This window comes from Aplosporella prunicola, assembly GCF_010093885.1.
Source record: "Aplosporella prunicola CBS 121167 unplaced genomic scaffold K452scaffold_21, whole genome shotgun sequence".
NCBI classification, from domain to species: Eukaryota; Fungi; Ascomycota; class Dothideomycetes; order Botryosphaeriales; family Aplosporellaceae; genus Aplosporella; species Aplosporella prunicola.
The window spans coordinates 1-22,436 of NW_022983549.1; the positions used below are offsets into that span (position 1 = coordinate 1).

The 22,436-nt window shown below is 48.7% G+C and overlaps 9 protein-coding genes across 9 annotated transcripts in view; 4 read left to right on the plus strand and 5 right to left on the minus strand.

Moving 5' to 3' along the window:
* Positions 1-1,540: 1,540 nt before the first annotated feature.
* On the plus strand, positions 1,541-2,444 carry K452DRAFT_233233 (uncharacterized protein; the record flags this gene model as incomplete). Its single annotated transcript, XM_033537290.1, has 4 exons — positions 1,541-1,626; positions 1,680-1,923; positions 1,970-2,032; positions 2,208-2,444. Coding segments are annotated over 4 exons (630 nt in total), but the record flags the coding sequence as incomplete, so codon positions are not given.
* A 2,508-nt stretch (positions 2,445-4,952) lies between these two features.
* K452DRAFT_275814 (uncharacterized protein) lies at positions 4,953-5,960 on the minus strand (the record flags this gene model as incomplete). Its single annotated transcript, XM_033539253.1, has 1 exon — positions 4,953-5,960. One exon carries the CDS (start codon positions 5,958-5,960, stop codon positions 4,953-4,955), a length of 1,008 nt encoding a protein of 335 aa, XP_033394625.1.
* A 402-nt stretch (positions 5,961-6,362) lies between these two features.
* Positions 6,363-7,283, minus strand: K452DRAFT_360682 (uncharacterized protein; the record flags this gene model as incomplete). The annotated part of the gene is made up of 1 exon (XM_033546359.1): positions 6,363-7,283. The coding sequence occupies one exon, from the start codon at positions 7,281-7,283 to the stop codon at positions 6,549-6,551; it is 735 nt and encodes a 244-aa protein (XP_033394626.1). The 3' UTR covers positions 6,363-6,548.
* Positions 7,284-7,969: 686 nt separating this feature from the next.
* Positions 7,970-9,806, minus strand: K452DRAFT_275818 (uncharacterized protein; the record flags this gene model as incomplete). Its single annotated transcript, XM_033539254.1, has 2 exons — positions 7,970-9,343; positions 9,400-9,806. 2 exons carry the CDS (start codon positions 9,804-9,806, stop codon positions 8,041-8,043), a joined length of 1,710 nt encoding a protein of 569 aa, XP_033394627.1. The 3' UTR covers positions 7,970-8,040.
* Positions 9,807-12,495: 2,689 nt separating this feature from the next.
* On the minus strand, positions 12,496-14,115 carry K452DRAFT_254914 (uncharacterized protein). Its single transcript, XM_033538339.1, has 5 exons — positions 14,075-14,115; positions 13,827-13,992; positions 13,537-13,764; positions 13,212-13,481; positions 12,496-13,131 (listed from the first exon to the last, which is right to left on the minus strand). Exons 3-5 carry the CDS (start codon positions 13,681-13,683, stop codon positions 12,658-12,660), a joined length of 891 nt encoding a protein of 296 aa, XP_033394628.1. The 5' UTR covers positions 13,684-13,764; positions 13,827-13,992; positions 14,075-14,115; the 3' UTR covers positions 12,496-12,657.
* A 703-nt stretch (positions 14,116-14,818) lies between these two features.
* K452DRAFT_360685 (uncharacterized protein) lies at positions 14,819-15,964 on the minus strand (the record flags this gene model as incomplete). Its single annotated transcript, XM_033546360.1, has 5 exons — positions 14,819-14,980; positions 15,055-15,105; positions 15,169-15,228; positions 15,257-15,433; positions 15,551-15,964. 5 exons carry the CDS (start codon positions 15,962-15,964, stop codon positions 14,819-14,821), a joined length of 864 nt encoding a protein of 287 aa, XP_033394629.1.
* An 817-nt stretch (positions 15,965-16,781) lies between these two features.
* On the plus strand, positions 16,782-20,046 carry K452DRAFT_320584 (uncharacterized protein). The gene is made up of 5 exons (XM_033544334.1): positions 16,782-17,427; positions 17,476-17,747; positions 17,803-18,170; positions 18,225-18,928; positions 19,007-20,046. Exons 1-5 carry the CDS (start codon positions 17,126-17,128, stop codon positions 19,758-19,760), a joined length of 2,400 nt encoding a protein of 799 aa, XP_033394630.1. The 5' UTR covers positions 16,782-17,125; the 3' UTR covers positions 19,761-20,046.
* A 756-nt stretch (positions 20,047-20,802) lies between these two features.
* K452DRAFT_320585 (uncharacterized protein) lies at positions 20,803-21,921 on the plus strand. The gene is made up of 2 exons (XM_033544335.1): positions 20,803-21,275; positions 21,336-21,921. The coding sequence occupies exons 1-2, from the start codon at positions 20,819-20,821 to the stop codon at positions 21,872-21,874; spliced, it is 996 nt and encodes a 331-aa protein (XP_033394631.1). The 5' UTR covers positions 20,803-20,818; the 3' UTR covers positions 21,875-21,921.
* Positions 21,922-22,104: 183 nt separating this feature from the next.
* The window catches only part of K452DRAFT_232874 (uncharacterized protein), a gene marked incomplete at both ends in the record, with an annotated part of 2,200 nt that continues 1,868 nt past the window's right edge, over positions 22,105-22,436 (plus strand). The window contains one exon of the mRNA XM_033537265.1: positions 22,105-22,398. Coding sequence (XP_033394632.1) covers positions 22,105-22,398 — 294 coding nt within the window. The remainder of the gene's footprint in view (positions 22,399-22,436) is intronic.

Below are 22,436 nucleotides of genomic sequence, written 5' to 3' on the forward strand. Positions count from 1 at the left end.
GCTGTGCCGGTTCGTTTGGCGCCGGATTTAGGTCCCTGGGAGCGCTAGTTGCTACGTTCCCTTCTGATGGTTCGTGTGTGTTGTATGTTAGCTACCTTTAGAAGGTAGTCTAGGGAGGCTTAGAGCTATTTAGTAGAGGTTTTAGGAGCGGGAAGGTTACTAGGATAGCGGGTTCTTTTAGTATTTTTATCTAGTATAGCTAGGAAGGCGAAGATATTCTCCCGTTAGCGCTTACTATAGATAGAGGTAGGGATAATATTTAGGGATTTATCGTTCTAATAGGAAGGCCCTTATTCTATATCTATATCTTCGTCCGTTAGAATTAGGGAGGATAGGATAATTCTTAGGCGGGTTAAAGGGGGCGTCGAGAGATCCTCCCGTATATTAGGGGGATAGGTTTCTATCTTAAGATTAGTTAGGTACCTCTTTAGTTACGAAGTTATAGTTCCGGGTAGTTTCTATAGGAGTAGTTTTTCTTAGTAAAGAACGCCGAAAAATTTTCCCGCTAGGTTAGGGGAGAGACTAGTATATTTTCCGGTTATAACGTAATAACTAAGGCCTAGGGCCTAGTATAAGTTAGGGGGGTAGATAAGCTAGCTATACCGGTTCGTTTAGCGCCGGATTTAGGTCCCTAGGAGCGCTAGTTATTGCGTTCCCTTCTGCCTCGAGAAAGTTGTCGTACTCAATTAATTATACACCGGGTCGCTCGCCTATAGTCGCGTTTCGTATATTATACAGGCTAAGAAGTATATTAGCACTTTTTCTGCAGCCAGATCGGGTTGGCGCGAATTAAGGTGGTTTACTAGAGTAGTATTAGCTTAGGAAATGACATATATGTCCGTAGCGCAAACAAAAGGATCACATCTCCAATACGCTTCCGCTGTAATAGTCACTAGAGACCGACAACAGAGGCTTAGCGACACAATAAGTAACAGGCAGTAGGCGGCAGTAGTAAGCATACCGGTGAGGGCTAGCAGCAGGCTGTGCCAGAGGCGCAATCAGGTGTTGAGGTTGGTGGCTTGCGCATAAGCGACTCGTCAGCACGCGCGAGGAGCAGATGCCCAACTTCTTAGCCTTATTGTGGCGCTATTATTGCCTATTAAAGTTTGTGCTGCGGATGGAAAGAGTGATCCTTGGTGAACTGGGTATGAATTTACAAGGATGTTGGCGCGAAGCGACTGGGCCAGCAAAAGGTGCGCAACCAGCTCTGGGGATGATAGGTCACAAAAAGTGCAAAACTCCAGCCATGCAGACGCCGGTCAGCAAATTTGGCTCCATAAGCAGCTACAGGATTCCTTCAGCTAGGCACGCGTCTCAGCCTTGTAAAGAGGCTATGCGGTACGGCTATTGTAGTAAAGTGTACACCACCCTACTATCCTGAATGACTTCTCACCAAATTCTTACCTATATCTTTGAATTTCCCTTAGCACGTATACGCGGTGAGGAACTTAACCATACAGCAGTACACGATGGTAAGGCATTCTATAAGCACTGATAGCTGCATTAAATGTGCTCTCAAGTTCTCAACGTAGCAGGCTAACGCAACAAGGTCCGGTCGGTAACACACGACGACATCGGCTTGAAGGTGCTTCACGAAGCACCACCAGAAGCGGTCGATGTTATTGAGTACATCTGCTCTTATGGCCTTTTGTAATTTTATGTCATGCTGAATATTATAGCATCGTCGCAATTCACGGCATCGGAGCCCATCCAGACGATACCTGGTGTAGAAATGTCGGCACAGCGGATAATCCACGATGGACGAACTGGCTAGTCGAAGAAAACATGCTGCGAGCTTTAGCACCAAACTTGCGAATCATGCGATATGGGTACCAGTCCCAGTGGTTTGGCAAAGACGCGATGCGGCAGAAAGCTTCGGTAGTGGCACATCGATTGCTTCTTGCATTAAAACGGAAAAGAGTGGTACCATATATCTCAACATAAACCTTGTTGTAGCTAACTTAGCTAGGAATTTCCATACCGCCCACTGATTTTCATTGCCCACTGCTTCGGAGGGCTTATTGTTCTGAAGGTCTGCCAATACCCTGTAAACAAAATTATTCGCAACTAAGGATACACAGGCACTTCTCGATGCCAGATATGATACTGGCGAATGGCCAGGAACATTCATATCCACCACCGGTCTGCTATTCTTCGGCACCCCGTTTCGAGGGGCGGAAGGAATGAGCTTAATGGAAATGTTAGAGGCAGCACGAAGTGAATATCACGAAGACGAGGTACAGCCGGATGTCTTAAGAATATTAGAGCCGGGGAATGAGTTTCTTCAGGAATTAGTCGATCAGTTCGGAAAGACACGAAAATTGGCAAACAAGGCTCAGGTTGCTTGCTTCTACGAGCTCAAGTCAAGTAACATAGGCAAGATTGTGGGAAAAGAGGATCGCACAGTGAGTCTCAAAGAAGCCCAGTCGCATCACAGCTGCTAACTATTTTGGAAGAGATTTGTGGTGAACGAGAGCTCCGGCTGTCTCGATCTTTCCGAGGGAACAAGCAAGTTTTCTTTATCTCGGACGCATTTTGATATGAACAAATTTGCGAAGCCCACGGAGGAAGATTTCGAGACAGTGAGTGAGGTGCTCAAAGGCATGATTGGTTCATCTCATGGGCTTGCCTTAGCCCGGTTTCAGTGTAATATTTCATCTTGACCGTTGCTCGGACTCTAGTACCATGTAGGTTAACTATATCTTTTAGATAATAAGCACAGCCGTGAGACTCAAGACACAACGGCAATCGACCAACTTCACTCTTGTGGGTCTACCCTGGGCAATACACCAAGACCCTTCATTACACTACTTATAAGGAGTGGTACAAACCAATTCGAATATATCCTTCCGGGCTCCTCCCTCGGACACGAGAATACTTTAATCGGCCTCCAAAAGCCCACCAAGGGTGTCGACCAAATCTCGAAGCAATTACAGTTTTATCTAGAACAACACACGGATTTGGTGGCAAAAGAACTCTCATTCTCCGGCCCATTGCCAAAAGAACGAAATAGACAGGATGAATGTATTTTCAGTTACAGGTCCCCATATTGGCTCTGGTACTTTGGATTCCTTGGATCGATTGTGCAGAAAAAGCGACGTAAGGACGACGTTTTTTCAGTCTCTATCAGGTATCGTCCACCGAATCGACGTACGCGCCTCATTTCGGTTGACTTCACTTTCCGATTCACCCAAAACCCATGGAAGGTATCGGACTTGCATTCCAACTTGATGATGCCACTAAATATAATCCCAAATGATTCCGAGATAATCCAAGCATGCAAGTATGGATGGTTGGAGGTGGCTAGGAAGCTCTTTCGAGAAAAAGCTGCAAGCGTATACGATGTCACTTGCGCCAACGAAAGCCTTCTATGTGTGAGTTCTTTCAAATCTCCAGCTAACGTATTTAATATGCTTACTTTGAGTTGGTAGCTTGCTATAGAAGGCGGGTACGTCGAACTAGTCCGATTTCTTTTAGATCAGGGTGCGGACGTCAACCAAACTTTTGGTCGGAACCAAACGTATGTTAGACCTTAAAAGTGTTTTGGCTTGCATTACTTACAGGAATTAGGAGCCCTCTCCAACGGGCGCTATACCTGGGCATGTACGATATCACACGTCTGCTACTTCACAGGAAAGCCGACGGCACACATGTCAGCTGCCACGGTTGGAATCCGGTGGTTTATCTTCTTCATGGCGCCCAAACCTTCGAAGGGACACGAACGCATACTCTACTGGAATTTCTTGACATCTTAAACATAGTGCACGTCGAAACAGATACAATATCCCCGCCCGGTAACAATGTTCTGCAGTTAGCTGCAGCATGGTATCCGGGTAAAGTGATTGAGCGGTTATTTACGCTCGGAGCATCAATGGCTTTGTTCGGTAGTAACCCGTGGAGTTATCCTGGAAATCCTATCTGGAACGCAATCTATACAAACAACACTTCTTCGTTCCAAGCCTTGCTGCGCCACTATCCAGACGTGGATGCTCAAGATGTTGATCAACACAGGATGTTGAGCTACACCGCAAGAAACGGAAATAACGAAATGACAGAGTTATTGTTGGAAATGGGTGCAGAGGAGATATTCCCAGATTATGAGATGTATAATTCTGAAAACAGATTTGAGTCCGTTGCAGCCGACGATGAAGATTCTATGGGGGACCTTACTGAGTGGACGGAGAAAACTCATGCAGCGTACTTAAATATCTTGGAAAGGTTTGGTCGCGTTACTATTCGTACCAACACTGAAGATGGTGTGGATAAGGATATATACTGGACCCCGAACGAGGACTCAGCGGAGTGGTACTAGTATAGCTCCCGCTTCGCACACAAAATTCTATAAGTCTATACTATACTTGTTATAGATATGTGTATAAGATTTGATATCCCTCAAGCTATTGTATTCATTACTATGTGCGATAACCTTGGCCCCCATTGCTATTAGGTGGGTTTGTAGGCTGCGGATAGGTGGTGGCCGTCCCTTTCTTTTTTCCCGACCCTGAGCCATTTGTACCACTAGTTGTTGTTGTAGTTGTACCGGTATTTTCCCCCTTCACAGGGGGCCGTAATTGGCTGTTGTCTATAGCCATGGCAATATGTCTTCTTTAGTTTAACTTAGCATTCATAGAGAGTTATTAAAAGGTCAATACTTACTGGCTCGAATTGACGAAATCAAGTGAATAAGAGTTGCTTCTGAAGAATTGATTTGAGTTATTGTTTAAGGTAGGACGTAGTCGAGGACGACAGTAGCGAGTATTATATATATCTATGACAGAGCAGGGCTGAAGGATCAAGTAAGCGCTAAATTCTGCCACATGATTAATTGTAAGCTAATATCTAGCTGCCAAGGGCCCCCGAAGTCACAAACAGATCCTAAGGTTGTTCTCTCTAGCCAATCAGACAAAGCAACGTGGAGGCACACTGCAGCTACGTAGGTATGCATGACCACGTTAACAATCCAACGTGTTGTGGCTTTTATTGCCTTTCCACCGGTGTCTTATCGCGTACAGCCATTCGTCAATAAACATCCATAGCCAAAGAAGCGCGAAGGCCAAAGCTATGAGCGCTGTTCCGACTAGGCTGAGCATGCTAAACCCTCGACAAACAGGCCAGAAAGAATTCCAGTGTTGTGGCAACGATTCTTCGACAGCCAATTCGACTTGCATCCCGTTGAGTATTGTTGTAGCAATCGCGAAAACGAATAATATTGGTCCATACAACCTGGCGAAGTAATCTGCGTACTGCCCATAGACTTGCTCGTAGTAAAATTTGTGTAGTAACAACGGAGCGTATAGATTAAGTCGAGAAAGTCGAAGTTCACCATATAGGTAGCGTTTGGACACGTCTTCATCTCTGATTTTCTCAATCTCGGCGATAAAACGGCAAAAGACTTCCCACTCGACATCCGGGGGTATGAGCCTTAAATGGTCTTGCTTAGCAATAAGGAAGTCAGATTCGTGGCAGATCAGGTATCGGTATGTCCGTAGATACCCTTTAGTAGCCTGGAGGATTGTTTCGCGATTTTCTTTAATACGAAAGGATTGTTTTGAAAAAAACATTTTCCAAAATGCATGAGACAGGATGTATTTTGGGAGAGGCTTGATGAAAATCCGATCATGAATCCAGACCAGGTGCAAGCGAGGGTCTTCCGTAACGACAATCTCTCTACCCTTAATCTTTTGCCGATGTAGAGAGTTTATATTCGAGCTTGACTGTGTTGATAGAATCCAGAGGTGTGGTGCAATATCTTCGAGGTCAGGTGCAACAAATTCCTGGTAGAGGAATCGTTCGACACCGCCGAAATCGTTAAGGAAAGCGCAAGGCCGACCGGGTATTGTTGCACGAAGCGGCTTGATTACCCCACCAGCTGATGTGATTTCGCAGTCATCCAAATCATCACAAAGCTGAGTGTCCTTTTTGAAAGGAGCGAAATCGCCTGCGGCTCTTCTTGAGCCCATGATCGAAATAAAAGATAAAAGCTGTCAAATGGACGTTTGATGGTATTCGGCGCCTTTCTAGCAGTAGCAGGATGTTTGTAGCCTTGTAGTGAGCTAATGTGCTGAGCCTGCTGCCAAGCCAATATTGCGCCACTTGGGCAGCGACACATGGAACACGCATAATTGCAAGGCATACAACAGCAGCGCATGACACTTGTGGAGATGCAGCAGCTAGGATCTCGCTATGAGAAATATTCTGCAAGAAGCTGACCGTGGACACAAGGCGCCAGTTGTCGCGGCTGAGAGGCGTTGCTCCGAAGCCCCGTTCCAACATTACTAGGCAGCAGTTATCCTTCTCTTTCATTTGCGGTGTTTAAAAGTCAGCATTGCAGGTTGTCTTCAGCCTTGTCGTGACCGTAAACGCGCCCATTATCTAGTGTTCCGCTCAATAGTCTACACCTGTAAGCAGGCTACCATTAGGATGAGCAACAGAGAGTACACTGCATGCCGAGGTTAGACACAGTATTAGGGACTTAATAAAGGGAAGATCTTAGAAAAGAATAAAGAATAAAAATAAAAACAAAAAGAACGAGAACACTGCTCTTTACATTATTCACACAGCGCTTCAGCTGCAAGCGCCCTGTTAGGCTTCCCAGCCCGTCTGTATTCCTTAGCCAACGCCAGGCGAGCTCCACGAGCGTGGAATTTCCAAGAGTTATCATTAGGGTGCTGTTGCAGACATTGACTGATTGCGGCGAATGTGGTCTCGCAGACTAAAATTGACATGTCGTTCCTACCTAGGACATAATACTGCTCGCACAGCTGAGCAGCCCATGCTCTGTATCCAGTATCATGTGGAGTAAGATGCTGGAACACTTCTTCGGTGACGGCGAGAGCTTCTGCCTGCATCTGCTGGCGTTGATACATATGAATCAGCTGGCGCGACCAAGCGACATAGTTGGCAGTTGTTGGGTGAAGGAGGTTTCTGGCTCTGTGATGGAACTGTAGCGCTGCATCACCATCACCCGCCTGTTGATACTCGTACACAGCTCCGCGAGCCCAATCCAAGGCTACTCCACTGTCAGGGCCCAGGGTTGCCACGTAGAGCTCCCAGGACTCGAGATGCAGTCGAAGTACGGCCTCCGAGTCACCGGCATTGCGGTACGAAGCAGAAATTTCCTTGGACCAAATGCTGTGACGAGGCTTGTGCGGGTCGAGACGGCTTCGTACAGTCTCTTGCACAGTCAATGCATCCCGGGTGCGATTGTCCGCCACATAAGTCCGGACAACAGCTCTGGCAAAGCCGCATGCAGCGGCGGAAAGCTCCTGCGGCATCTCAGCCATGATAGCGTCGAGGGTACGAGTAGCAAAGGCTAAAGCATCGCTTTCAAGGTTGGCCTTGCGGTACTCTGCGAGAAGTGCCGTAGCCTAGCGTATGGACGTGTCGGCCGGAAGTCGCGTCTCAAGAAGGGGCCAGAGGGCCTCGCGCAGGGCTAAGCTGTCCAAGCTGTTGGCGAAAGTAGTTTTGGAAATGAAGATATCAGCGCCGACAACGGCCTGCTTGGACGCGCGACTCAGCTGCCTCCTGTAGACAAGCCTGACGATGAGGCGACGGCGGCTGGAAAAGACATGGTAGAAGATGGGATGGGTGAGGATGAGACAGCGCAGTGTAGTGAGATCGGGGCTGAGGATTAACAAATCGCACAAAACATCGCGGTCGAGGTCATGCAAGCGTGCGGGAGACATGGCGGGGTGTGGGGGTGTGGGGGTGTGGAGAGATGCGTTGACGTTGATGGAAAGGGACTGGACTAGACCTAGGTTACAGGTAAGCGACGGCCTAAACTGAACCAGGACCAGCGCCTGGCTAGGATCCTTCTCGGCTCCGAGGCGACATCTAACTCTTCTGAAATCATCTTGTCTCCATGCCTCAAGTGTAATACATAGTATAGTAGGTTTGGTATTAAGCTTTTATAACAGCAGACTTGAATTTCCATAGTGCGAAAGCAAAGCATATATTCGAGAGAGAGAGAGAGCTAAAGGACGTCGATTTATCCAACGCCGCCAATTTATCCTGGACGTTAAGAGCTATAACTGCTATACCTTAGCTGCATTCTTGGCCTTTCCTTAGTTTATTGACGGTCCCTCGAATCCCGAATGCAGCATGGTCAACTCCGTCTTTACGGCCCACAATGCCAAACTGCAGTTTCATCTTCTGGAAATTCCGGTCAAGGGGCTGTGACCCCAAGCATTGTCCCGCTGCAATATCATCTAGATTAGGATTCCTTGTAGTTAGGAGGATGGTCGAGAAGGATGAACCCGCGCTATAGCCATTCAAGAAAAGCGCCCAGAAACCAACAATGATAGCTACCAGAGCAACGACCACACCGACGACGTAGGAAATAAGCAAATCAAGCGGATTGTAGCTCCAGAAGTTCCTCGGAAAGGAGACATAAATGTCCGTGCTGGTGTTTCCATTGAGGAACTGGCTACTCAGCAAACTCAGCGTGAAGTTTTGAAACAGGTCCTCTACGGCTGCAGGTACAGAGTTCTTTCTGCACATCCACGGTGATACGATCTGATCGAGTGTCGTCCCCTTGTCATCGTACTTCCAGTCGGCCAGGATCTCGGGGCATGCCATTAGACCAGTCCCGACGATGGGCAGGTCTGCTCCCAGCATTCCAGATGATGAAAGTCCTTGCGTGATCCCGACTTCACCAAACAACAGTGTGGATATTGCCTGAAACATGGATAGATATGCTCTCCCGCCGGGTGGGAGCTCTCCGAAAGACGTCGACGAAGTATAGTTCATCGTGGACTCGTATTTTAGATCCTTAATCGTGGTCGTCTGTGCGCCATCCGTAAAATTAAATTGTGCAGTGTAAGAAGCATTCCAAAGCTGGCAGCTATTATACCTAGGGGTTCCTCCGACATGCACTCCCGTGCCTGTGCGGATAAACAACAGGTTATGCGAATCCTCGGGTGCTGCAGACTGCCAGTAAATGTATTGTGCAGCATTGCTGTTCTTCATGGTGCTGTTCCAGAGCCGTTGCAGTGACGTGCAATTCCTACAGTCCCCCACTGGCTGGTCATTGTTCTTCGCGTCTGCCAGAGATTCGCACTTCAGTGCTGGTCCATGAAAATGCAGTGTGAAGGACGAGTTGGCAAACTGAGGCGTTATTGGAATAATACCCATGGAGGAGGCAACAGCCGACAGGAGGCGGGTAACTGCTGGCGAAGCACTACCAACAGTCCCAAAGGAACCAGACTCTCCTACATAATCTGACCAGACGTCTTCGGACCGGGAAAAGGCCACGAAAGGAACTCGACCATTCGTCGTGTTCGTGACCATCCGGTTTTCCACGGAGATGGTACCCGGAGTGACAATTGCGATAAGAGGCATGAACCTGTACGACGATGAGCGCGAGATCTGCAAGTAGACCGGCCGATCAGAAGCACTTACCATGAAGCTAGCGCAAGCAGAACAAGCAGCTTTGCTTTGAAAAGTACTTCCAAGTTTGCGAACGACAAAGGATTGCTTGTCAAGGAAAACATGGAATCTAAACTTCCAACGGCCATTGCCTTTCTTCTAGCGATCATCCACAAATACTGTGTGAAGGCGACGCCTACGGCGGCTGCAAGTGTAGCTTTCACCAGGAATGCCATGCCCGTTCCAATTCGAATCGTCCATTTTTGCTGGCTGGAAGAGGTGACGAGTGTGTCGTCCAGCGACTGATAGAAGAAATGATGCCCAACGGCAAAGGCAATCCCTGCAATAAGCAAAGATACCATAATCGCTGGAGGAATCCAGTGAATTTTCCATTTCACCCTCTGAGAATCAGACTTGGCTGCGGGTTGGTAAGCTGCCATAACGCCTCTGTAGGACAACTGTGGGAGCGACGTGGGGGGAAAGAAGGATGTCGGAATAAACAAACATTCGGATAGCGAGTAGCCTTAGGTACCTTATTATTTGGTGGCTGAGTAGCGGTAGTACAAAGTTAAAATTAGTTTCACGGGGCGAGCGTTTCATCCTTGGGGCTGGAAAGTGGCGTTTTGCCATGCCTAAATCCGTTATTTTGGCCCCCAATGTATTATTTAGCGCTTATAATTCACGCCACTGCATGGTACTCGGTGTTACTATTAGGCTAAGTAATAAGTAGTGTGTGGGGAGCCTTAATCTCCAGAATACTAGCGAGATGGATAAGCTTTTATTGTAGAATGATCACTTCCTAAAACTGTACATGGATTCCCTCAAATCTTATAATAGTAGAGCAAGTCACATCACCGACACCAACGCTGGTTGACGAACAGCAGCGCATCTCTTGCATACTGCTGGGCGAATTTATGCGCAAGACACTAATCGCTGGATGAAAGCGAAGGCCGCGAAGCGGAGTTTGTCAGGTAGGTAGCTGGCTGCTTGTCGCATGTAATGCCTTTTGATTTCTTGATTGTAGAGAAGACAAGGCTTCCATAAGCCAAGGTAGTTACATGATTGGAATACTTTATTTTATTTTATTTTATTTTATTTTTTTTTTTTAAAAAAAAAATAAAAAATAAAAAAATAAAAAAATAAAAAAATAAAAAAATATTAGATAGATTTGCGCTAGGTTAGCGCCAGAATGCCTTAAAGACAAGGCCGTGTATAAATCAATCGTGCGCCATGCGGCCATACCCTGCATTATTCTGGACGAATGCTCTCATGGTAAGCAAGACAGAGTTCTGGCCTTGCTATAAGATTCACAATAGATACTGAAGAAAATGTTGAGCTCCATTCCTTTTTCATATTCGCAATCATCCACCGCGCTTACCACTGGCACCTTTTACATCATAGGACCCAGTGAGACATCCATTACACTACTTGAACAAGGTATTTTTAGTTATAGGTCCCTATATTGGCTCTGGTACTTTAGATCCCTTAAATCGATTATGCAGAAAAAGCGACGAAATGGCGACGTTTTTTCAGTCTCGATAAGACATGCATACGTACAGGCCCTGTATACAATAGACATAAACGCAAGGCCGACCGCACAGAAAAGTTATTGCATAGTTGTCTGGGCGTGGATGTGTCGCTCGGAAAGCTCCGCTCAACATTGTAAGGCGGCTGCTATTCTTCTCATCTGTTCTCGTAGTTCGCAAGTCGATATCTAAGCCGCCTTCAGCCTTGTTAGCACTAGAGACCACGCCTACTCACACTTACAGCAAGAAACATTATAACATGAATTGTAATCTGGCGAAAAGAGTAGATAAACCTAGAGAATTCAATTTATATAGTAACTAAAAGAAACATCTCCAAGCGCAGTATCACCCATCTTTAATTTCAGCAATTGTAGTTTATAAAAGCACAATACAGAGAACATTTGACTAGTCTCGTGATACCAGCTTGTTCCTCATTAAGTGGCGGATACGATGGCGGCTTAGGATGAGGTGGTTTAGGCTGCGGCGGCTCCGGCTGTGGTGGTTTTGGCTGAGGAGGCTTTAGATCAGGCGGCGGCTTGGGCTGAGGCGACTTTGGCGGTGTTTTGGGTCTTTTAGTTTCTCCCTCTACGGGGGATTCAGGCTGATGGGAGCTTTGGTCTTGGTCTATGATTGTGCTTCTCTGTTGTTATTAACATCGAAGGTTTTCGTGGTCTATTGGTCAACAATACTTACTAGAAGATGTCTAGAAAATAAAGTAATATTTGATAGAGTATGTTAAATCCTGCTTGAGGATAGAAGTATGCTGGGAGCGGTAGTTGGTGAACGTTATATAGCTACGAAAGCTTCTAGTAAGCTTAGTGTTGAGTTGAAAGGTAAAACCTAAACAGTAGTATACGCCGCGCGTCTACTACGCAATAACATACGCAACACTATACGCAACACCATAAGCAGTGTGCGACCGAAGTGAGCATAGCACACTGGAATCTGCAAAATTCACCGTTTGGATATCGCCATAGGAATTAATGGATGGCGACCAGCATCGTCTTACAGACTGAAATCGACACGTTATCCCAACCTATAGGCTATAACATCAGAGTTTTCCTATAGCTGGGCAGATCCTGGTTCGTGTCCCTGGATATGTCGAGTGAGGTGCTAGAATTCTCTATCGTAGAAATCGTCGGTTCCAAAAAATTTCTAATACTGTAATGGAACCGGAGCGCAGTATCGTCATCGTCCGCGTAAAGGTATTCGAGCACCAATATGCAAGCCCAATCTAAGGCGGCACCGCTGTCAGGGCCAATTTCATTCGCGTACAGGTCCCAAGGCTCGCGATGCAGTCGCATCACGGCTTCGACGTTGCCGTATCTGTGGGAGCTCCTTAGCTTGAAATTTAGCAGAATCGGCTCGCTTTTGATTAAATGCTTTATTTTGCGCAGGGAAGCATTTTGGAAAATTGCATTACCGACTTTTGTCAAACAGACCGTTTCAGTAGCTTTAATCTTGCACTACATAAGTCTTTGTTGCGAAACACCGGGTGTTCGACAACTTTTTCGACTGTTCCGGGTAGTGTTGTAAAGATTGCAGCCACAGTGTTTACCTATGAAGAGATGATCCCAACTTCCCTGTAGGCATCAGCCATATTCCTAACTTTTTCTTATCTAATTGACCTGGGCGCAAGCCTTAAGTCTACGCAGTACCTGCAAGCATCCTGAAAGAGATCCAATGGTGTCTGATTCGAAATTGTTGCAACATCAACATGCTACTATTCAAAAGCGACAAGTGAAAGGCCATGTGTCTTCGACTCTCACTTGCTCCAAGGATGCCCACCCGGTCCCAACTGCGCACGAATGCCTACAGGCTTGAGCAGACCCTTCTCAACAATCTCATCCAGATGCTCCATCACCTCGTCAATATCCCAGTTGACAGAAAGAAACATGCCAGCCAGCCTATCGACTTTAGCAGTGGCTAAGAACAGCGACAAGCCGCCTGTCAGAATAGCTTTGTCCTTGGCAAATGGTTCAATACCAGGAATGTCGATGCCCCTTCCGTTCTCAGGCTCGACTATGCCCGGATGTACTGAGAAGACGCGCAAGTCGGGAAACTCGAGGCCAACGAGCTCACCGAATTTGATTTGAGAAAGTTTGGCCGACGAATATGACGATATTTTAGGCTTCGGAATCAGAGCTGCGATGGAGACGACGTTGATGATAGTGCCACTGCCATTGAAGAACTTGGCGTAGAAGTGCGTGGCTAGGAATGTCGCTTTCATGGTGGCTTCCTGTTCGGCCAGGACTGTATCAGCCATCGTGTACGCCAGTCATGGCACGCGCTCGTCTTCTCTTACGGTCGGATACATACGTAATCTTGCCACCAATCGCTGGGCTCAATCTCAGCAATAGTGAGCCCAGGATGTCCACTGCCGGCGGCGTTAATCAGGGCGTCCAACCTGCCATATTTGGCTTGGACAGTCTTGAACAAGGATTCGACGTCCTTCTCGCTGGTCATATCCGTGACATTTACCACACTTCGAGGTCCGACCTCTTTAGCGACGACCTCAAGCTTCGAAGCGGTGCGGCCAACGAGCAAAATGGCTTCAGCATCGGCTTGAGCCCAGGCTTTGGCTACGCTCTGCATATGTTCGTTAGTTATCTATCATCGTTATGGTTTGACTGAGCTTGTTTACGCTGCCGATACCGCCGCCGGCGCCGGTGACAATGACGACTTTGCCCTTGGCGCTAAGGTTCGGGTTGTGCGGGTCTACTGCGGGGTAGAGATCACGGCGCATTGCCTTTGTGAGCTGAAAAGGCTTTGTGAACATATCCGGATCCATTTTAGAGAAGAGCGGGACGTTGATCTGCACAGTATCTAAAGATAGGCGCGATTCAAATCGAAGTAGATGTTCGTGGAAAGACTGCAGTCAGCAGTCAGCAAGGTTAAATACTAATTTCTTCACAAACTAAAAATAGAACTTACAGCGCACTAGGTTACTAGTCCATACTACGTAGTACGTAATCAGCTGTACCCCGTTTACATACGTCAAGTGAGCAGAAAGAGTGCAGGAACAGACTAACAGCAGGCAGCGAGCAGCTGACGGTAAGCGGCGCGCCTTAAACGGGGCCCCACATATCTTTGCGGACAGCTACACAACCGGATAATCAGCGATAGTGAAATTGTAAAAGGTAGTGATAAGCGGGAAGAATAACATATTAGAAAGTCCTTACCAAATACATCGACTTGTTCCTGTATGTTCAATGCCCGGCGCCCTCGAAAACAAAATATAATGGAGATCTTACATGGAACGATTACTCAGTAAAGTTCTGAGTCGAGCGATCACCCGTTATACCAAAAGCGGAGCAGTTATGGTTCCAGAAAAGCACGTCACCAGAGTTCCAGTTCAGCAGGCTTTCAAGGTCCAGGAATAGCTCTCGCGTGCTATCATATAGGGAGCCAGGCGAAGCGCACGAAGAGTAGGGCCCGTTTCCAGTATATATAATATCCGAGGGCAGTCCACCCTCTGGCATATCTGAAGTATCGCGGCAGTTTGCCTTATTCTGAAGATTGGTCAAAGACATATGGAATAGCTCGCGGAACCAGCCTGCGGGCTTCCCATGTGTCTTCCAGAATAGTCAAGTCGCGAATCAACTGACGAAGTAGTCCAAAGGAACTTGAATTCGGTGCTTCGCCTGATGCGGATAAAACTTTGCGACAATCTGCCAGCAGAAATGCCATTGTGGGAATACTCCCGAAACACTGTTTTGTATAGAAAAACACATCGGTGAGCGATCAACAACAGCTTGGCAGATGAGTTTGGAGACAAGGCTCCTGGATTTGAGAAACTTACAGCCAGATCTGACATGGTGAAAAAAGGTTCATGGGTACGGATATAGCTTATTACCTGGCAAATATCATGAGCTGCAGATAGAACTCTGCTTTGACAATTATCGTCATTGAGTATTTTACTGTTTCTAGGCTGTTTCTAGGGATCGCAATGTATAGCGATCCGCAGCAGGATCTTCTGGACTCTCGTCGAAATAATATTCTTCGAGCGAAGCGGAGTCTGCATCGGTCCGTCTATTATCTATTAGGGTAGGGGCGCCCACAGCGAGAGCGGTGTACCGACCCCATGCCTGTTTTAATTCGTTAGTCATCTATAGTAATTTAAGGGCAGCAGAAACTGGCGAAGCATCCGGAGCGCACCTACCAAAACAACCCAAATGATGCGTTTCCAAAGCAATGCCTTTGATTTGGAAAGCTAAAGCGTATCTATTCTAAAGCAGAGTAAGCACACATTAATACTATGCCTGAAAAGACTTACCTTCGATGAAGCCTTATTATCACAGCTACGTTGATTCGGCTCATCCAGTATCGGGGATTCCTTTCATCTATCAGGCTGTCCAACGCACCCAACGCTCCCCTAATAGAACGAAGCTCTGAATAAGCGTAATTTGATCCTTTTCCAACTTGAAGTCGGCTACCAAACGTGCCTTCTCGTAGAAAGATGCAGCCATCTCAGTGCGAGTCGCCCATTGTGACGTTGCAACAATGTCATCGGCAAAATGGGAGGCAACAAACATGACGCTCTACATGAGCAACGCAGATACTTCATTTCTTTTGAGCTTATTCTGGAAATATCTTTTGTGGATCAGCGGAACATGAGGATCCACGTGGTCAAAGTATTTCTAGACCAAGTGATCTACGGGGTGGGCCTCGGGTAGATCCAGGATGCGTTTAGCAAGGAGAAAATCGCGAGTTATAGGGTCGAGCTGCTCTAGGGAATCACCGTATCGCCCGAGCGACCCGGTGGATGGGCTTGGAGCTGCATAAAGGTGGTAGTTGCGGCGCCTATCGTCAATATTCCCAGAAGCTGTATTCAGTACCGATGACAGGGCATTGTTGTCGGTGGCATGCACGATAGCTCCACCACGTCCGACGTCAACTCCATTTGGGTTTTCAAGGAAATTTTCGAAGGACCGCACGAGGTCTTCCCGGGCATACGGGCCGGGAGTAGACAGGGGATCGAGACGAGGACCCTGAGAGACTTCCCGCTGATAGCGTAACGTCTGGGTATCCACAGGACTCCTTCTGGTCCTAACTTCGCTAGCTTTGCGCATTTGTATTTCTACACCAGCTTCAGCCCAGGCCCGGAGAAGTGGCGTTACTGTTGTGTACTGACCCGCTTCGATGCGAGGTTCACAATTCGCACGACAAACCGGCAGTTTTACATCTAGTACAAGGATTTACCTCAAGTGCATCGCATTTGGTTTTTCGCGAATGACACATGGTACAGGCTCTCGAAGCTCTCTGATGATCTCGTTAGTGGGGCGACTTCCCGGTGGTGCAGAACAGTTTTTAACCATACCTGACGGGGATGCCGCACTGCCGGAGTTTGCTGCGCATTCGGTAACATGGACATTGCGATAAGGTGCTGACAGCTGATGATGGCCTCCGTTACCGGAACTGATTGGCGACGAACGGTTGGATCAGTGGATGTCTGAGGCAGAGGTGGAAAGATCATCTCCGGACTGTCCCGAACTTTAGCCGTTTCACAACTAGTCCTCTAGGTACAGTCTTGACAGTTCCTAACCAATAGCTTTTGGATAGGTAGGTTGGCCTCGATTCCTGGTCGCGAACACGCGTCTTCGAAGGATTGATGGCCAATCAACGTGCCGCATTAGGAAGTTGCTACACGGCTCATGAACCAGAGCAGATGTGAGGGAGTGCCACTTGCGCCACGGCCCGTATGCCGCTTTAGCTTCTGTCCAGGGGAAGGGTTCCGGCCGTTTATCGTGATGAAGTGTGGAGTCGCGTTTATGTTGTTGGTCTGTGTGCAATAGCCGATAGTCACCCTCGATAGCCGTTTGCCGGCCAAACCCCGGAAACGACGAACAGCGTCGACATCAACATCAACATGCGTGGTATTGCCGCCTCCTTTTCCGCCCATGGATAGCATGCGGAGAGACCGGGCGACCCCTTGTTCCACTAGTGGTCGTACCATTCTTGAAACACGTGTTCGCGTCGCTCCGCGGACGCTTTGGCAAGCACATCATCAGGCTACCTATCACTGCTTCCTTGTTACGGTCAGTGCATATTTCCGGCGTGACCTAGCGGGTCCTCAAATTAGGGCAACTCCGCTTCAGAGTTTTCCAGCACCAATAAGAAATGTATAAAGTTGCGGCTTTAGGCCGCCAGGGCAGGTTTAAGTACCAACTTCCTTCTTGAATTTGTTGTTTCAAGTTTCGGTCTTCTTCTCATTCCCTGCTATCGCCACAACCATGGCTTCGAAAAATTTCCGGGTCATTATTGCTGGCGGCAGTATAGCTGGCCTTGCTTTGGCCAACATGTTGGAGAGGCTTGACATTGATTACGTCGTCCTTGAAGCGTATCCAGAGATCTCACCACAAGTAGGCGCTAGCATCGCCCTTCTCCCGAATTCGTTGCGCGTCCTTGACCAACTTGGTTGCTACCCGGCACTCAGAGCCCTTATTGAAAATCCTACCAGCCATGCTCATGTCCGCAATCCTGATGGGAAAGAGCTCTTGAAGCTTTCCGGCTTGTCTGATCATCTCATTAAACGGCAAGTTCCTCGCTACTCTCCGGGTGACAACCTCTAATGCGGTATTAGACATGGCTATCCACTCATTTTTTGTGACCGGCGAATGGTTATCCAAGCGCTGTACGACAATTTGAAAGACAAAAGCAAGATCAAAGTCGGTAAGCGTGTAGCGGAAGTCTTGCAGGTGGAGGGCGAAGTGAAAGTACGTACGGGCGACGATGAGACCGTCGTTGGTGATATCTTAGTGGGCGCCGATGGGATCCATAGCAACGTCAGGAAAGAGATGTGGCGTATCGCCAATTCGATGGAGCCAGGATACATCCCCACCTCAGAAGAATCGGGTTCGTTTTCTCAGAACCCCGTACGTTGGAAATTGTTCGCTAAACCTGCTTACAGCCATGCCTTGTGATTACAAGTGCATATTCGGAATTTCGATGATGAAAGGCTTCCCGGCTGACAACACCCATACTATCCTCGGCAAGCACACCTCATACCTCGTCTTTTCCGGACCCGGAGATCGCGTCTACTGGTTCTATTTCGAAAACATTGGCGGGACACGTTACGGCAAGGACATTCCCCGCTACTCCAAAAAGGATGAGGAAGAGCTTGTGAAAAAACATTTGGACGATCCCATTATCGATGAACTCAAATTCCGCGACTTATATAATACCCGTATTATATCCATTCTCACCGATCTGCCTGAGTATTCTTTCAAAAAATGGCATTTCAAGAGGATCGTCACGATCGGAGATTCTGCACACAAGGTACTGCAAACTGTAGTTCGATGACAAAGAAACCGGCGCACTGACATAACCTAGTTTCAGCCAATTTCCGGACAAGGCGGCAACAACGCCGTTGAGACTGCAGCTGCTGTTGTAAATGGTCTGGTGAATGGGATGAAGAACAACCCTGGAGGCCTTTCCGACGCCGAAATCCACTCCATCTTCAGCCATGCGCAAGAGCTGCGTCAGGACCGGGTCTGGTCACTTATACGAGCATCGCATGCCCAGCAGCGCCTTGAGGCCATGGAGACACCGTTGCTGGGACTGATGGCTACTTACCTAGTGCCACGGCTTCATCTGGAAAGCATTATTGACCGTTTCGTAACGGGATCCGTACCCGCTACCCGTTTGACGGTGCTGCCCATGCGGAAGTTCCCTCATTTCGTCCCCTATGAGGATGAGTTGCCGAGCGAGCCTCTGGGCTGTACATGGTTATCTCGGTCAACCGTTGTGGCAGCGCTTGGAACGGTTCTATACATCGCACAGCAAGCACTGAAGATTTCTTCGGATCTCGACTCCATGTCTTTCGCCGGCTCTCCCGTCAAACAGTATTATACCGGCTTCGAGAAGCTTGATTCTTTGCTGTCTCTTCTCGTCGCTGTATTCTCCGAGGGCGTCGCTGGAACTGACCCAAACGTAAGATTGCAGTGCACGTACTTCATGGCGATGATTATGCCGGCAGCTTTGATCTGGACCATTGAGGCTTACCGTATTGGCAATATCTACAGCCTGGTTTCTTGGTAAGGCTTTTCCAGAGCTGATATGTTCTTGCATTGGTAGAAACATAACCCTACAGATGCTAACTCCCCATCTCTTAGGCCTGTTATTTTCAGCGTAGCTTCGCAGCTCTTGGGCATTGGCAAGGTCGCACCTTTGTACTTCCTTGCTAGTGTTTACACGACTAGCACACCTATCTACACGCGCACGACTGGCAGACCGCTTCCCTCTTCCGTTGCCAAAGCCATCACCCCAGCCCTCTGTCTTGGCTACGTCATTCCTACCGTCCTTATGTTCACACCAATCGCCGATACCAGTTTGTGGCAGACCATGGTCGCGGCCTGGCAGCCGTATCCTGTCTACGTTGCGCTGCTCACATACGTCATTGCATGGGCGGTCAGACGCATTGAAGGACACCCGCCGCTCGAGACTGAGATGTACGCACAGAAGGACCTCACGCCACTTCAGGTCAGCTACGGCTTCGCTTTCTTCGCCACGGCGACTGTGCACATCTGCACCTTTTTCCATATCTACGCGACCCCAGGAGTTTCACTTGCAAGCGTTTTCGCCAACCTACCGAACCCGTTTGGCCCTTCGGTCGCCGCTCTTACCAGTACATCCGAGGCACTCTCTCTCTTCTTCAAGTTCGACCTGCTACTGTACGTTGCCGCGGTCATGATCTGGTGTCTGTACAGTGTGTATGAGCTGCGCAGGCTCGGCTACGTCTTGACCGGACAGGCTACTAAAGCTGCATTGGCCGTGCTCGCTGGCCAAGTTCTTGTTGGACCTGCGGCAACATACGTGGGTCTTTGGTCCTGGAGGGAAAATGTTATCGCGGGTCAAGTTCGGGAGTAATCGAGCGGTTTGCTCGGAACTGCTTCAGTGACTTTCTGAAGACGTCAGCGTTCAAATAGCAACAGTGGGCGAAGAAGGCGACAAAAGTCGTACAAAAATTAGACCAAGCGAAGATCCCCCCCTTGTAGAACCTGTTCGTTGTACGGCATATGCAGGGGTGAGAAGATCACATTGCTGCCTATCAGCATGTTTCACGACCAGGCACATGCGTCCATAAGGAAAGGTCAGTGTTGTAATATAAAGCGCATTAGGATAATTTCAACAACTACTTTTGTTTTCCACAAGCAGATAAGGGATTGCTTACTATTTGGAGACAATAAACCTTTTAAGCCCTATTGCCTATAGGGTAGACCTAAATACACACGAAACTACCAATGCGCCTTCTATAATGTCAACTTTTCTCATCAGTCGAGGTCTGCAACAAGTTCATCCCGAGGATAGGTCATCTCATCCTCAGTAACAAAACTTTTGCACTCTTTCCCCCGGCTCCTGGAACCGAGTCCGCTTTGAGCATCAAAAACATCACTCTAGACCACGGCATCTCCGCATTCTTCGGCGCATTGATTTACGGGTACCAAGGGACTCTAATTGAAGAGCTCAGCGGCTCAGACAACGTGCCCAACCTCCAAAAAATGGAACATCTCTACCGCCAGCTCATCGCTCAGGTCATGCATATCCACTGCCGGGCCCCTCTGCCACCTGAGCCCGAATTCGACAGTTCTCTCAACGGGACAGTTACAGACAGAGACTGACTGCGCCTCGTTCAGAGCTCCGTCTACAGTGGTGGCAGGGAGTGGTAGTAGCGGACAAAAGAGATTTGGAATTGGTATCAGTGTTCCTGAGTAAAGTAAATAAAGTTTAGCTAGACTAGGGCGTCTTGCGTGCGCCTTGCATGCACCTCTCAATGGTTACATATTTACCTGTATACTAGCGCGCGCCACGTCACTTGCTGCACAGCCACTCACTAGGCAACACCATAGGCAGACACGGCTCTGTATATATGTACCCGATTGCCAGCGCTCTATTTTCCCATCATTCACCAATCACCATATCCAACAATGAGTACTCTTGCGGCAGCACCGTCAACGACCCCTTCCCGGCCCCAACTCCCCGCCACTTTCGCCGAGGAGCTCAGGGCGAAATGCGTACAGGAGCAGAGAAAGATTGAGCAAGCGCGGCCAGCACCGGAACCAGCAGGCGAGATTTCACAAGCCGACATAGCCTCGTTTTCCGAGCATCTCAGGTCGTCCAAGCGCATACTGGCGCTCTGCGGGGCCGGGATGTCGGCTGCGTCTGGCATACCGACATTCCGTGGAAGCGGTAGATTCTGGCGCGAGTATGGTGGAGAAATTTCGAGTATGAAACTCTTCTCTCAAAACCCGTCACTGGTGTGGCAAAATTTCAATTATCGGCGCCACCGTGCGTTGAAGGCGGAGCCGAATGCAGCGCATTTTGCGCTGGCGGAGCTGGCGAGCAAGAAGGCGGACTTCTTCACCATCATGCAGAACATTGACGGTGAGTCTCACGTTCTTGGTCCGTATCGAGACGGCAATGGACGGCTAACGTCGACACCAGGTCTGTCTGAGCGTGCGAACCATCCAGCCACCAATTTGCAACACTTCCACGGCTCTCTTTTCGACGTCAAATGCACAAACGCCGCGTGCGACTACACCGAAACGGGCAACATGACGGATCCAATCGTGCCGGCCTTGGCGCAGCCGGAGGAAGGGGACCTCGCGGATCCCAAAACCCCGATGCGAGAAGTCGCGCCGGAAGATCTCCCACATTGCCCAGAGTGCTCGTCGCTTCTCCGTCCCGGTGTTGTCATGTTTGGCGAGTTTATCCCGCAGTCGTCCTTCGAACGGGTTGATGAGTGGGCCACCAACGGGCAGATAGATCTCATGCTTGTTATTGGGACGAGTTCGACTGTGTGGCCTGCTGCGGGATACATTCAAACGGCGAGGACATTGGGCGCTAGGATCGCTGTGTTCAATATCGAGAGGCCTAATGAGGATGTGCCGAACCAGAGGTTGCGGGAACAGGATTGGTTCTTCCAGGGCGATGCGGCGGAGACGGTCCCCAAGGTGATGAAGGAGGCCATCAGCGGTCTCTGAGACACGTATAGCTCGGTAGATACCTAGAGATGTGAATTAGTTCTCGGATTTCACTTTTTTCTTGTTGGCTTGTTGTGTTGGTGTTGGAAGACAAGAGGCCGAGAGCTCAGCAGTCGAATCGGCGTTGCCCAAAGCGGCTAGTGCGGCTGCACCCCGGATTCCGTCCCGCGCGACCCACCAGGCCACTCGACAACAGCACCGCGAGCACTTCATCCACCTCGACAAGAACAATGCCGTCGTCCCCCTCTCCTGCGGCTTCGGCCGCCAGCCTCGACACTGGTCCGCCCTCGCTCGAGCAGCTCGTCGCTCACTTTGTCTCGTCCAAGCGCTCCCTCAGCTCCATCCATGACGTCTACCGCGCCAATGACATCGTCACTGCTGCCCGCCGCCTGCTCGAGGACGACGCCGTTCTCACGGCCAAGGTCGCCTTTGTGCGTCAGGGCATCAATGACCAGCTGCGCAACCTGGGCGCCATCCGCCAGGGCATCGAGCAGATTGTCGTCGAGGGTCGCGTCGAGTTCGAGGTATGTACAAGTAGTTATCTCATCATATATTTAGTGCT